Genomic DNA, 12330 nt, shown 5'->3' on the forward strand with positions numbered 1-12330 from the left:
TCCTATATATGCAGCTCTAATCCAGTGTCATGATAGAATGAGGTAAATGCTAATCTTGCTAATTTATCTGTAAATGTTAGGCTAAGATGACCTCACTAAGGAAGAGATGCCTTAGATTCTGTTCCACCTGTGCACATGGAATGACAGGAACGCTTTAGGAAGAGTTGCCTTGTTCATATCTTTTAATGAAGTCATATTGGTGTTACCCTACTGTGAGGAAACAACCTAACCTAAGGACTCCACGTGAAGAAGAGTTGTTGAATATCTTATGTGAGAGGAGAAAAATGTAACTTGAACACACTGTGGGAAACTGAATTTCAAAACTTTCTTCTGTACGGAAAACAAGTACCTTGAGGCACTCATTTAAAGATAGTTTATGTGGATGAAGAGTGTAGTTATTTAGAAGACCTAATCTTGTGGGCAGAGAGGAAGTGAGAAAGGGTGCAGTGCATATTGCAGGCTACTTTGGCATTCATGGTGCCAGCAGAGGGTAAGAGAATAAAAATCCTGTGGGAGACCTTAGGGATTCAGTCTTTATGTAAGCAAGCAGCTGTGTTCAGACACCCTCCCTGACATCACCTGCCTGAGAATCTGACACACATGCTACTCTTTTCTCCACACAGAGAACAGAAAGAAAAAAAAAAAAATCTCTGTGTTGTCTGTTGAAACTGGAATCTCCCCATGGCATGTCTCAGTATGTGTCACATTGTGAGGGAAAAGAAGGCCCTAGGACTCCTTCATTTGAGAGCAAGTGACTTGAGTCATAACAGCTGGAGAAAAGAAGGGTACAGATGCCTCACTGGTTCAAGAGCATAATTCAGCTTGAAGAGACTTCAGAAGAGTTTGGCTAAGTTTCCAGTTCTAGCTAGTCATATGTCATTTATTACTCATTCTCTTCTATGTTCAAGAGAACTGGGCAGTAGAATTCTCCTTTCCTAACAACCACACCTATGGGAAAGCTGACTGAAACGGGATCTCCAGTTTCAAAGTTAATTTTAGGTGATCTTGGCCCTGTTCTCTCCCCTCCACTAACATGCCTGTGGAGAAGGCATGGAGGGGGAAGTGGTACTGTCAACATCCTTAACTCTGGGGCTGTTGGAAGGGTACCTGGTTTATCTCAGAATTTGAACATGGAAAATTTCAAGGTCTGGCATTTCTGTTATTCCCAAGTATGCCAAAGTGACCTTGCCTTTGGATGCCCAAAGTGCTCCAAGACTGCAGTGGCATAAACCCTGACAAAGGCATTTATCATCATACAGGTGCTAGGAACTCCTGCCCCTGTCATGCTCCTTTGAGTTCCCAACTAAGCTGTCCTGAACCTTGCTGTGTGTACATTTCACTGATCCTCAATGAATCCAGTGATCCATGAACCCTTATTTGAGATTTCCAGGCCAGGATGCATTATGTCCTGCCTCCTGCAAAACTCAGACAGCCCAACAAATAGCACGCCATCCCAAAACTCAGTGTAGACCAAAAAAAATTCAGATGCCCTTCTAAGAATCAAAACTGGCAACTTTATAATAAATGGGCTCATCCATCCAGGCAAATCCTTAGTCCATTTGTAATTAGCACAATAACCCTTAATGACAACAAAAACCATTGAGCAAAATCAGGTACATGACTTAACACGATTTTGTGACCAGAATAAGAAGATGATTTTTGGTCTGCAGTGTTATGATTAGCACGATATTACACACGGTCATGAGGAAGGAAAACTCCCAAAGAACACAGAAAACAATTACTGAATAAATGTGACTGCTTTGATGTCTGCTCAACACAGCCAAACAATCTGATCCAGCAGATGATTAGAGATTTTTTATAATTCTGAAATTGTTGAACACCTTTCGCCATCTGAAAGAATTCAGTTCAGATTCTATGAAACAGAATTTCAAGCTCAGTCATCTTCTTCCTTTCTTTTTTCCAAGCTCATTTTCTCAGCCTTCCAGGCCAAGTGAAGACTCTTCCCTGCTTTAAGGCACAAGAGATTCTTTCACAGTGTTTGGAATACGACTGGCATAGTAGTCATAATTTCTCAAAGTGGCAAGGACCCCAGCTGAATTCATGTGTTTCACCTCCTTGTTATACTGAAACGAATTGCCACGGATATCAGTTATCTTGCCTGCAAAAAGGAAAAAAAAAGTCCAGCAAAAAGGAGTTGGAGTCTATTAGTTCAAATGAAATAACTAAAATTGGTCTTTGTAGTTCATATGCCTGTCTTTAGATGTGAAGTATCTTTGCTTCCAGTTTAAGTACAACAGGTTTTACATTGACTGAAATCAAATAGCTAGTGAGCTTATTTTTTCAACAATACTTAAATTATTTGTGTCTCAGAAAAAGGAAAACATCTCTCTCTCATGGATTACTTAAAATGCTAGTTGAATAGCTTTTACATTGGCCATTGACAAGCAACAAAGAAAAACCCTCAGTTCAAGTGAAAACTAGGGTAAGTCTATACCACAAACTCTAATGTAGAAATACCCCAGCTGGTTTTAAATGAGATTTTAGAAGTCACTTAGCAAGAGCAACACAGATCTTTATTCAAGCTAATTTGACCAGGAGACTCCTACCTACCAAAAAGGCTAAATACAGCACTGTGCTGCCCCAGATTGGTTGGGTTGCTTTGAGGTTGAGCTGACCCTGTTTAAAATTATCCCAGTTATGAACACTACAAGCTGCAGAGAAGTTCAATAGTGTCATTATGAAGGCTGTTATCCTTGCTTGACAGAACTTATGAATCAAACCCCATAATTTCAGCATATGGTGGCAAAAGGCCTATTAATGTGAAAAGAAGAATTGAAAAAAAATAATACTACTTCAAATCCTCAGTAGTGAGTCTTTTCATAACTTTTCAGCCCCTTAGCTCCTAGATAAGTGAAGTGTCTCGTGTTGGCTGGAGACCACTAATTCTATTGAATTGTATGAATGACTCAATTTTGGAGCTGGTACATGCAGAAAACAACTGCATTATTTGACCTATTTTTGCCTGTTTAAAGAATTCAATGTCCATGTATTACATAACATGTTCCCAATAATAAACTACTATACTCGGTTAGTGGGACAGCAGATTTTACTGTGAGATAGTAGCCAACAGAAAAAAAAAAGGCATTTGTTTGGAAAACATTAAAATTAATATACCCCAAATTTAGGGATTTGGCTTTTTTAATTATGTGACAGTTCTTGACACATGTATTGTCATTTTTCTTTCAATGTAAAGTATAACTAACTTCAAATTAATGCAGTTTCACTTATCCTGGAACTCTGAATGCTATGAACTTACCTCCCACAGCATGTAGGATAGCTTCAGGTGCACATGTATCCCACTTCTTGCACCCAGGACTGGCAAATACATAAGCAGATGCTTTGCCTTCTATGAGTTGAATGACCTGTTAGGGATAGAGTTGCCATCATTGCAAAGAGTCTAAGCATTTAGAAATGGGTAGAAGTAACACCAGGAAGTGGGGATTTATTTAAGTACTGATACTCAGGAAAGGAACACCAGCCATTTCCTTATTAATATTACAAGAAATGTATTAAGATTCAGAAGCTATACGGTATCACCATTCCCTATTTAATATTTTTGATTGTTATAAATACAGTTCATAGGATGAAAATCTGCTCTCAGTTTCAGAAAAAAAGAATTCACTTCTTGTGCAAGTACTAAAAAAATTAAGTGGAAACTATATACATGTTGTGTTAGTGCCATTTTGGGCCTTGCATGTGTTGGAGAAAAGAGATGAGAGGGTGTGTTTTTGACAGCTATGACAAAACTAAGCTTTAAAACCTGTACCAAATAAGTGTTCTCTGTACATAGAGAAATTTTGCAAAGGAAATATCACTGTGTGCTTATATTTTTATCCTTTCAAATGTGCTGCTGCATAGTTGGGACAAAAGCTGTATTAATACAAACAGGAGGACACGTCTAATAATTGAGATTAAACTGAATTCCCATTTAGTCCTTCTGGTCTTACAACTTTTTGTTTTCACCCCTAAAAACAGAATACTGGGGAAGACAGACCTCAGTCATGACCAGTATGGTCACTGGTACAAATACTCCTGTGCCAAATTCTCTCAGCTTCACAGCAGACTGAATGCTAGGAAGAGAAGTTGTGCTGGGAAAGTTAGAGGAAGTCTCTCCTGTACAGTCACGCAAGCAAATGATTTCTTTAAAAAGTACTTTTATTTTTTTTTTCCAAAAGGTGCCACCTCCCAGTAAAAACAGAAGTTTTGGGGTTTTCATACCTTGTTTCCTGCTCCTCCGACTCTGATGACATGATCTGGGTTCAAGGCAGCGATGCACTCGTTCACCAGGGCACTGCTGTGGGAGCGGGTGGTAACAACGATGTGTTTGCCAGCAGGTGCTTCTGTCAGCTGAAAGCCAAAGGCACCCATGCCCAGCACTCCCCAGATTGTCCTGCCCAGCACAGCATTAGCTCCTGCCTACAAAAAAGGCACAGTGATGGTTAATCACACTGGTCAGCAGTTAAAGCACAAAGGGAAAGGTCCACCTAGATGCATCTTGGCATATCAGGGAGTGTAATATTAATACTGGGCTGTACATTTAAACAGTGGCACCTAAAAAGAGCTACTCTAGAGCCCAGAGTGAAAAACTGGCTCTCTTTCCCTCTAAGGCAATGACATCACTGACCCTTTTCTTATCTGTGACATTGTGGTGGTACATTACATCCTGTCTCCAATGACTGGAAGATTAATATTTGTATATTTCTGTACTTGGGGCACAATGGGTAACTGAAAGTATATTGTAATTTGAAATATTTTGTGATATGTGTCACACAGAACGTGATAGCATTACATCAGCTCATGAGCTCCCCCCAATAACACTGAAATAATCTCCAAATGTGTAAATGCCTGTAGGTTGGCTATCCTGGCTTTTGAAGCCTGGCATGATACACTCTATCCCAGCTGTCAGTGACAATTTATGCTTGGTATATTTAGGGCTGCAGATTTATGGCAGTTACTATGCATTGCAAATGCACACATTGTGTGGATTTACTAAAGAATTTCTAGCAAAGACTGCAACACCATTGATCTGTACTTGTTTTACAGTAGCTACTTTATAAGGACTGTAGTAATTCACACAGTATATATGTAATATATCCTGTATTAGTGCATTACACCAACCTCACCATTCAGTATGGTTGTTAGTAAGTTCTGACATTCAGATCCTGGAAACCAATGTTTAAAATTATATATATTTAATTTAAAAACCCCAATACCTTACATTACAACACTAATGCCACTACACACCATTTTTCAGTTGAAAGTGTGCTAACTGAAGTAGCTTAGGAGGAACTTTTAGGTTAAATCAATGATTTAATACCTCATAGTTGTAATATGGCTGGTTGATAACTCCTGCTATCGCTTTACCTCCATAGGCAATTCCAATAAGAACCGTTACGTGGTCAAGGAGACCTGGACAGAAAAAGCAGGAATGTAGTTATGCTTGAAAAAGAGAAAGATCTTAATAAAAACATAAACCTTCAATAAAAGTCCACAAATCAATATGGAGTGTGTTATCTTAAAAATGCAAATACTAATCAGGATTCTCAGATGTTGACATCATTTTTTAGTCATTTAGCCTTGAGGTCTGCTAAAAAGTGCCCCAGATAAAGTACTTTTAATAGAGCTATGTTATAATTAACACATAATGAAAAGGAAGTTTAAAGATACAACTACACAGCAGTATATGATGACATTCTTCTGTAATCGTGATGGGAGTTCTTTAATGCAATTTAAAACTAGAAATTTGTTGACAGTTGTACATCTCTTTCCACAAAAAGGGGAAAAAATCTGCCTAAAGATTTTACATTAATCAACTAAAAGATGCATTAGGAGGCAAAAGTGAGGTTCCAGCATATTGGTTCTTGGAGGCTTTTCTTTTTATTTTTTTCTTTCCTTTCATTTTAGGGTCTATTCCCATGGATAGAAATTAGGCTTTGCTGAAAACAGTTTCTTCCCATAAGTTTGTTTCATTTTGAAAGGGCTACAAGTACAGCTGTGGTATTTGGGTTGTTTAAGAGGAGGATGTAAATATAATCGAGCATATTCCTGTGTGAAGGGCAGATTTAGTCCTTCAATTCAAAGATATGCAAAATTGTAAATTTAACTAAAAACTTAAGACAACCTGCCAGTGGTCAAAGGCAGCTCTTTGCACTTTGAAATGATAAAAACTGGTCAGAACTCAGTAGCCCCTCAGGAATATTCAGTACTGGTTAGAACTGAATGGAATGGATAAATACATTTCAAGCTCTCAAAAAGTACAGAAAGATCAGCATTATGAAACCATATTGTAAGTAACTTTCATGATAAAACTATCTACATGTATATGCTACTTTATTACATTGCTATTTTTTAATCAACAGAATTAAAAGAAAATCCAACCTTCAGTGTACTCCTTGGTTCCATCCAAGGGATCAACCCATATTACAAGCTTTAAGAATAAAAAAAACAGGAAAATTAACAAATACAAATCATGTAAATTACCACACAAAATATATTTTTTGCTTTAGTGCTTTTAATTCCTTACAGTAGTAAGGAAATAAAGAGATCCAAAGTTTTAACAATATTATTTGACTGAAGCCTATAACAGCATTTTACAACAAAAGGAAAAAAGCTTAAAAATTGACTGGAATGTCTCAGCAAATCTCTTAATAGAAGTATGAAGGATTAAACTGAAATAGAAAATGAGATTACTTTCTTATGTCCAAACTAGATTCCTGCCAAATTAATTAGAATCACAAATTGTAAGGAGCCAATTTCCATTTCCCATTACTGCACTCAGGAGCATGCAGCATTTGCAGCTCTGGAGGTATGAGTCTCATTACTGCATTTAAGTTTTCAAACAAAAAAAATTGGCAACATTGAAAAAAAAAAACCTTTCTTCATTGTACACTCTAAGCTAAAATCAGAAAGTAGTATAGATAATGTAAAATATGAAGACATAGGCCTAGCATTACCACATTACCTCTTCCTCTTTAATTCCTGTGTACTGAGCAGGACAAGGTTTCTTCAGTATTTCTTCACAGTGACCATCTTCAATTAAATCCTCAGTTACATCATCAGTGGGCAGTTCCTAACAAAAGAATTCTCAGAATTATTAGAAAAATGTATTGGACTCACCTCATTTTGCCTTAGAGCTGTGTATTTGACAGCAGCTTCAAAAAGCTAATTAAATGAAAAGGTGAAATGGGATGGAAATACCTTTGCTTGTTGCTTTTTGGGTTGTTTTTGTTTTTTAAATTAAAACTGATGCTTTCCTTAACCCAGCCAAAGCAAATTCTAATGCAAACAACAGCAAGATAAATTGTTAGAATGAAATAAAGCAGGTACTTACTTCTTCTCCTATGATTGTCACCTTGGGAAACTTGCGTGCCAGGGAAGCACAAATGCTCATTTGTACCAGTCGGTCAGCTTTGGTCTGCAAGTCGTTGGGTCCAGCCTGTCCAAGAGTGGATAGGAATTTGTGTTCTCAAAAATACATCAGCACAGGGGCCCATACAGCACTCTGAATATCTACTTGTAATGAAAAAGCAGTCTAATTTGGTAAATCTTCAACCCTTGCGAGAGGCAAGCTCAAAAACCACAAGAAGTTTTCCTGTGCATCCCAGAGCTAAGACAGACTGGTCTGACAATAGAATTTGGTGCCCAAAGTGACATAAAAAAATTACTACAAGCTTTCCTGATGTTGTGTAGCCAAACATGTTGCTACATGTGTTACAGTATTTTCTTAAATGTTAATAACATGCTACATGTGAAAGTGGGCAACTTATTAACAGTTTTTTCTCCCTTGAGGTCCAGAAACAGAATCCCAGTAAGAAATAATTCTGTTAGCAATAGAATTTATAAAGACAGTTCACCTAAGATTTGCATCTTAGTTGAATCAAACAAAAATTTTATCTGCTTGTATCTTTGCTGACAACATGAAACATGTTCTAACCAGCTACAAAAATTAGACATATCCATTTAGAATTGTGTTATAGGTTAATTTTTGCATACTCAAAACTGGTCTGTTCCTTAGTGCTAATTTTATGAAACTTGATAATTTTCTTTGAATTTTCCCTCTCATCCCTAATTATCTTGGTTGAAATTTGTCCTGAGTTTAGACTCAGTAAGATCAAGTTTATTGCAGAGAATGTCCTTTGTTCCAGGACATGAACCCAATAAAACAGTATAAGTAGTTCTTCAAAGTAAGAATGGGTGGACAAAAGTGACTACCTACCAAGTGGAGGGGAAAAAAAGTGCAAGCTCTACAAAGAGAAGCAATATAAATGGAGAGCTTAGAGCTGACTCAGGTAAAGAAAACTCTGGATATCAGTAGAGGAGCTGGCTAAATACTCAGCTGTCCTTGAAGTAGATAAATGGATAGAAGGTCACTATGTTGAGGGAAAAGGTGCAACACTGCCTTCCCAGATGTTCTAAAGCTTTCAGTAAGGCTAGTTAGAATTGGTCTTGGTGTTTGCTGGCTGCAGAAAGAGGATGAGTGATGAGAAGCAGCACTTCTGTTCTTTTCTGTTCTGCATCTCTTCCCTTTAGACCGCAAAACAGAGGCACATGCAGAGGTTCTCTTGCATTCTTCCTCTTGCTTCAACATTTACCTTTGGCAAGAAGCTTGCAGGAATTTCAAGATCTCTAATCCCTCAAACAGGAACCTCTTCTGTTGGTCATTGCTTTCAATTTTGTGTGTTTGTAGTATTCATTCTTCAAAAAACTTAAAAGTATGTATAACCAGTCTTACTTAGAACCAATATCACCTATTACTGTTGATCATTTTTGAATAACGTAAATAACTGCAGTACCGTCAATGTAAAGACCAAAAATAATATGTATATATATATGTATATTTAATAAAGCCCATAATATTGTTACATATCTGTAAAACTAGAATTAACTTCAAAAGTTAATTTCACCTATTCACCTAGTACTGTAGTCAAAACAAAGATCCTGGCTCATCACTGCAACTTAATAAATTGCAGCAAATTAAGAACTTTAATACCTGTTTTCTTTTTAGAATTAAATCTGAAGCTCTGAATTTATTTTGAAAGCTGTGATTTATAATAAAATCTGAAGTTCTTTTTTGTTTTAGGAAATCAAACACTGATTTACTCTAATCCAAAATGCATCAAGGGCACAGTATTTTAAGCTGTACTAAGGATGCTAGAACATAGGTATAGAAATTAACAGGAGGTATACCTTATTAGGAATTTTGAGGTGCTATGCAAACCTTGTGTTTTGTGAGGGAAATCAGGACAGAATTACGGTGTTTCTTTTAAATGTACAAATATTGTTTAGAAGCACTGGTCAAAAGATACTTCTCTAGGACTGTTTTAATCCTTTAAAAAGGAATATTTGTTGTAGGTGGTGGTGAGGGAGGTGAGGGCTGTATTTCCTCCCACAGTTGCTGATTTTTTAAAAATACCACAGTTGACTTGTATCTAACTCAAGATTAACAGTTAAAATTAAACTGAAACAAAGTAAAAGGTAATACCTTCTCCACTATGCCCAGATCTCCTGCAGACATCACATTTCTAACAATTGTTGCAGCTTTTTCTGCAACAGAATACGCCGAGGCCACCACACGCATGAGGAGAGCTGGAGAAGCCATGCTGAATGCTGAAAAGAAACAAAAAACAAACTTGAACATTTCTCTCTTTAAGAGAAGAAAAAAATGTAAAGTATTTTACCTAACATTTCAAACAGATACAGGATAAGCTGACTGGAAATGGGAAAGTGGGCTATTGACAGTGAGTGGCAATGAGGTGAGCTTTGGATTTTTTAAAAAATACAATTCACAAACACAAGGATGAAAAGCTATTGTAGACAAGATCTTCCAAATAGCCAAATATTCACTGGGCCTTCAGTTATCAAGTGGAATAACTAATTACCCTTTGAAAGATAGGCATTCCTTCCAGCTTTTCTTTAGCTCAGGAAAAATAAGTATTGATAACCATACTACATGTTTTTAAATGCAAAGCCAATTGCTTTTTATGTTTTCCTATCAGTTGTTTCTGACTGTGTAGATGACACACTTTTTGGCTTGGCCTCACATGTATGACACACTTCTAAGGAAAACACTTGAGCACAGAGCCAAAACAAAATACAGAAGAACTCACTGATCTCCACACAAAAGGATATATATTTTGGGGGAAGTGTAATATAACAATCACTCATAAATATTGCAATTGTAGCAAGTACTGCTTAAGTGGCAACAGGTTTCAACACCTTTCCTTTCCTCCTTAACAAACCAAGTTCATGGCTGTTCACAAAACAGCAATGTCAGAGTTATCAGAATCCCAAATTTATCTGATTTAAGAACTTTCTGAGCAATTTAGTAACACCATATTTGTACCAGTAAAGTCAGAAGCACTCTGAGGCTGAAAGAGTAGAGCGACTATGTAAGCACATTCAAAAAGCACAGTTGCTAATATTAATTATTTCCGGCTGATGGATGGGAGCAAAGTGCTCTGGAGTTCTGTGAAATAGCCAAGGTCCATACCCAAAGTAAACCTGGACAGGTAGCAATGGTCACAGAGGAAATTTTGTCCAGAGGAAATGCTACCTGTGGCAAAAAGCAGCTCTCAAATAATTGAAAGTTGCAGAGCAAATATGTATTGTAACACATGGAAAGCCATATACTATTTCAAGTTTATGCCATTATGTGAACCAAGTTAATAGGAAGGAAAATAGCTCATTCCATAATGAAAGTATCTGGAACATGAGAATTTCTGAGAAAGAGTTAAAAAAGTAGCATATTAGATGGGAAGTTTGGATTAAAGGATTGAAATGAATTATCAGATGAACATAATTAACATTTTTTGCTCAGCTTCTCATAAAAAAAGTCATTTGACCTTTTAGTGTACATTTGGTTCTGCTTCATAAAATGAGAAGAAAACTTAATTTTTTTGAAGTCTTGACTTACTTTTTGTTCACATAAAATTTCATAAGATTCAGAAAACAATACAGAAATATTATCTTGCACTCCTGAAGCTTGACCCAAGGTGTCTCTTTGGTACATTTTTCTTGGCTATATTTAAGGCAAACAAATATACTTTCTGTAGTGAACCCAGAATCTCCTGGCAAACCTTAAAATTAAAATATTTTTTGAAAAAATAAGGTTTATTAAAAGAAACTGAAATTAGACGTTCAACACCCCTTCCTCATCACATAATTAGGAGTAATTACCTAATGAATTACAAAGCATTTTATTAATGCAAAGGTGCCTTAAATTTTTATAGGGCTGCATCTCCTGTGCAGCACATCTTCTGGTGTTTTGGATCTTTTTGATTAGATAAGTGAATGAAGTAGTTGCCTCTAAGTTGTTCACTTCCCTCCTTTCTTCTAGCCCAGCAACCAAACTGTTGAATAGTCTTGACAAATCAGCCTATTTTGATGCCTACTAAAATTAATGAGTTCTCCAATTCTTGTTCTTCTTTTTAATTCTGATGCATGTAAGTACTACAGGCTGACAACTATCAATTTAACAAAGCACACACATGACAGATTTGTTGATGGTTCTCATTCAGTCTCTTTTACGCACACTCCATTTTCCAAATCTATGATTTTGCCTGACAAAAGGAGAAAGTGGGCATCACACAAAGCATGTCCTTAAATCCAAATACTAAGCCATGACTTCTTTCTTGGAACTCCTCAAAGCCTAAGCGACCAGAGCTCCCTATATTTTTACAATAAACTTCGGCCTAGTAAAAAGATACATCTAGTGAAAGATAAACTTTCCATTATGTAAGGGAGCAATATTTACCCGGCAGCTAGGTCTCGGGGTGGGAATCCCACCGCGGTTCACCTGCAGATTTCCAAATGGGAAAGGGCTACGCTATCTCATTTCACCAAAGAGAAAAAAAAAAAAAAAAAAAAAAAAGAAGCGAAGCCCGTTCCCGATTCTACCGTGGTGAATATTCCCGGTGGCAAAGCGCCCGCCGGGCAGCGCAGCCGGAGCTGGGAGCAGCGCCCGGGAATGCCCCCAGCGGAGCGTGCTCGGGGATGGCAGGAGCAGCTCTGCTGGCGCAGCAGCCAACTCACCGTGCCCGGCCTCGCTTTTCCCAGGATCTCCGCCGGTCCCCGCGGCCCAGCACGGATCGCCGGCAGCGTCCGGAGTGCTCCGAGACCCTGGCGCCCGTCACCCTCGCCAAGCAGGGATCCACGCCCCGGCACCGCCGCTCACCGCCCGCAGCGCACCGAGGCCTCCGTGCCTGCCCCTTCAGGGAGGTCTCTACATAAACCACGTCGGAACGCCCCGAATCCTTCCGGATCCGGGCGGGGCTGAAGCTCTCGCCCGGCCCGTCGGGAGCGCGGAGCAGC

General features: G+C 38.1%; 1 protein-coding gene across 1 annotated transcript; it reads right to left on the reverse strand.

The window, feature by feature from the left end:
• Nucleotides 1-1521: 1521 nt before the first annotated feature.
• Nucleotides 1522-12272, reverse strand: BPNT1 (3'(2'), 5'-bisphosphate nucleotidase 1). Its single transcript, XM_062489313.1, has 9 exons — nucleotides 12052-12272; nucleotides 9503-9627; nucleotides 7352-7456; nucleotides 6983-7090; nucleotides 6400-6448; nucleotides 5339-5430; nucleotides 4240-4437; nucleotides 3278-3383; nucleotides 1522-2119 (listed from the first exon to the last, which is right to left on the reverse strand). The coding sequence occupies exons 2-9, from the start codon at nucleotides 9617-9619 to the stop codon at nucleotides 1971-1973; spliced, it is 924 nt and encodes a 307-aa protein (XP_062345297.1). The 5' UTR covers nucleotides 9620-9627; nucleotides 12052-12272; the 3' UTR covers nucleotides 1522-1970.
• Nucleotides 12273-12330: the final 58 nt, after the last annotated feature.

The sequence above is a fragment of the Cinclus cinclus genome, chromosome 3 (genome assembly GCF_963662255.1).
Source record: "Cinclus cinclus chromosome 3, bCinCin1.1, whole genome shotgun sequence".
Taxonomy (NCBI): Eukaryota; Metazoa; Chordata; class Aves; order Passeriformes; family Cinclidae; genus Cinclus; species Cinclus cinclus.

What these genes read in the sequence shown, in the direction of transcription:
- BPNT1 (XM_062489313.1), bottom strand. Translation starts at nt 9,619, where the DNA reads ATGGCTTCTCCAGCTCTCCTCATGCGTGTGGTGGCCTCGGCGTATTCT. An exon ending in ATCTGGGCATAGTGGAGAAG is followed by an intron (nt 7,457 to 9,502) that starts GTATTACCTTTT and finishes ACTCTTGGACAG; the next exon opens with GCTGGACCCAACGACTTGCA. An exon ending in TGACAATCATAGGAGAAGAA is followed by an intron (nt 7,091 to 7,351) that starts GTAAGTACCTGC and finishes TTCTTTTGTTAG; the next exon opens with GAACTGCCCACTGATGATGT.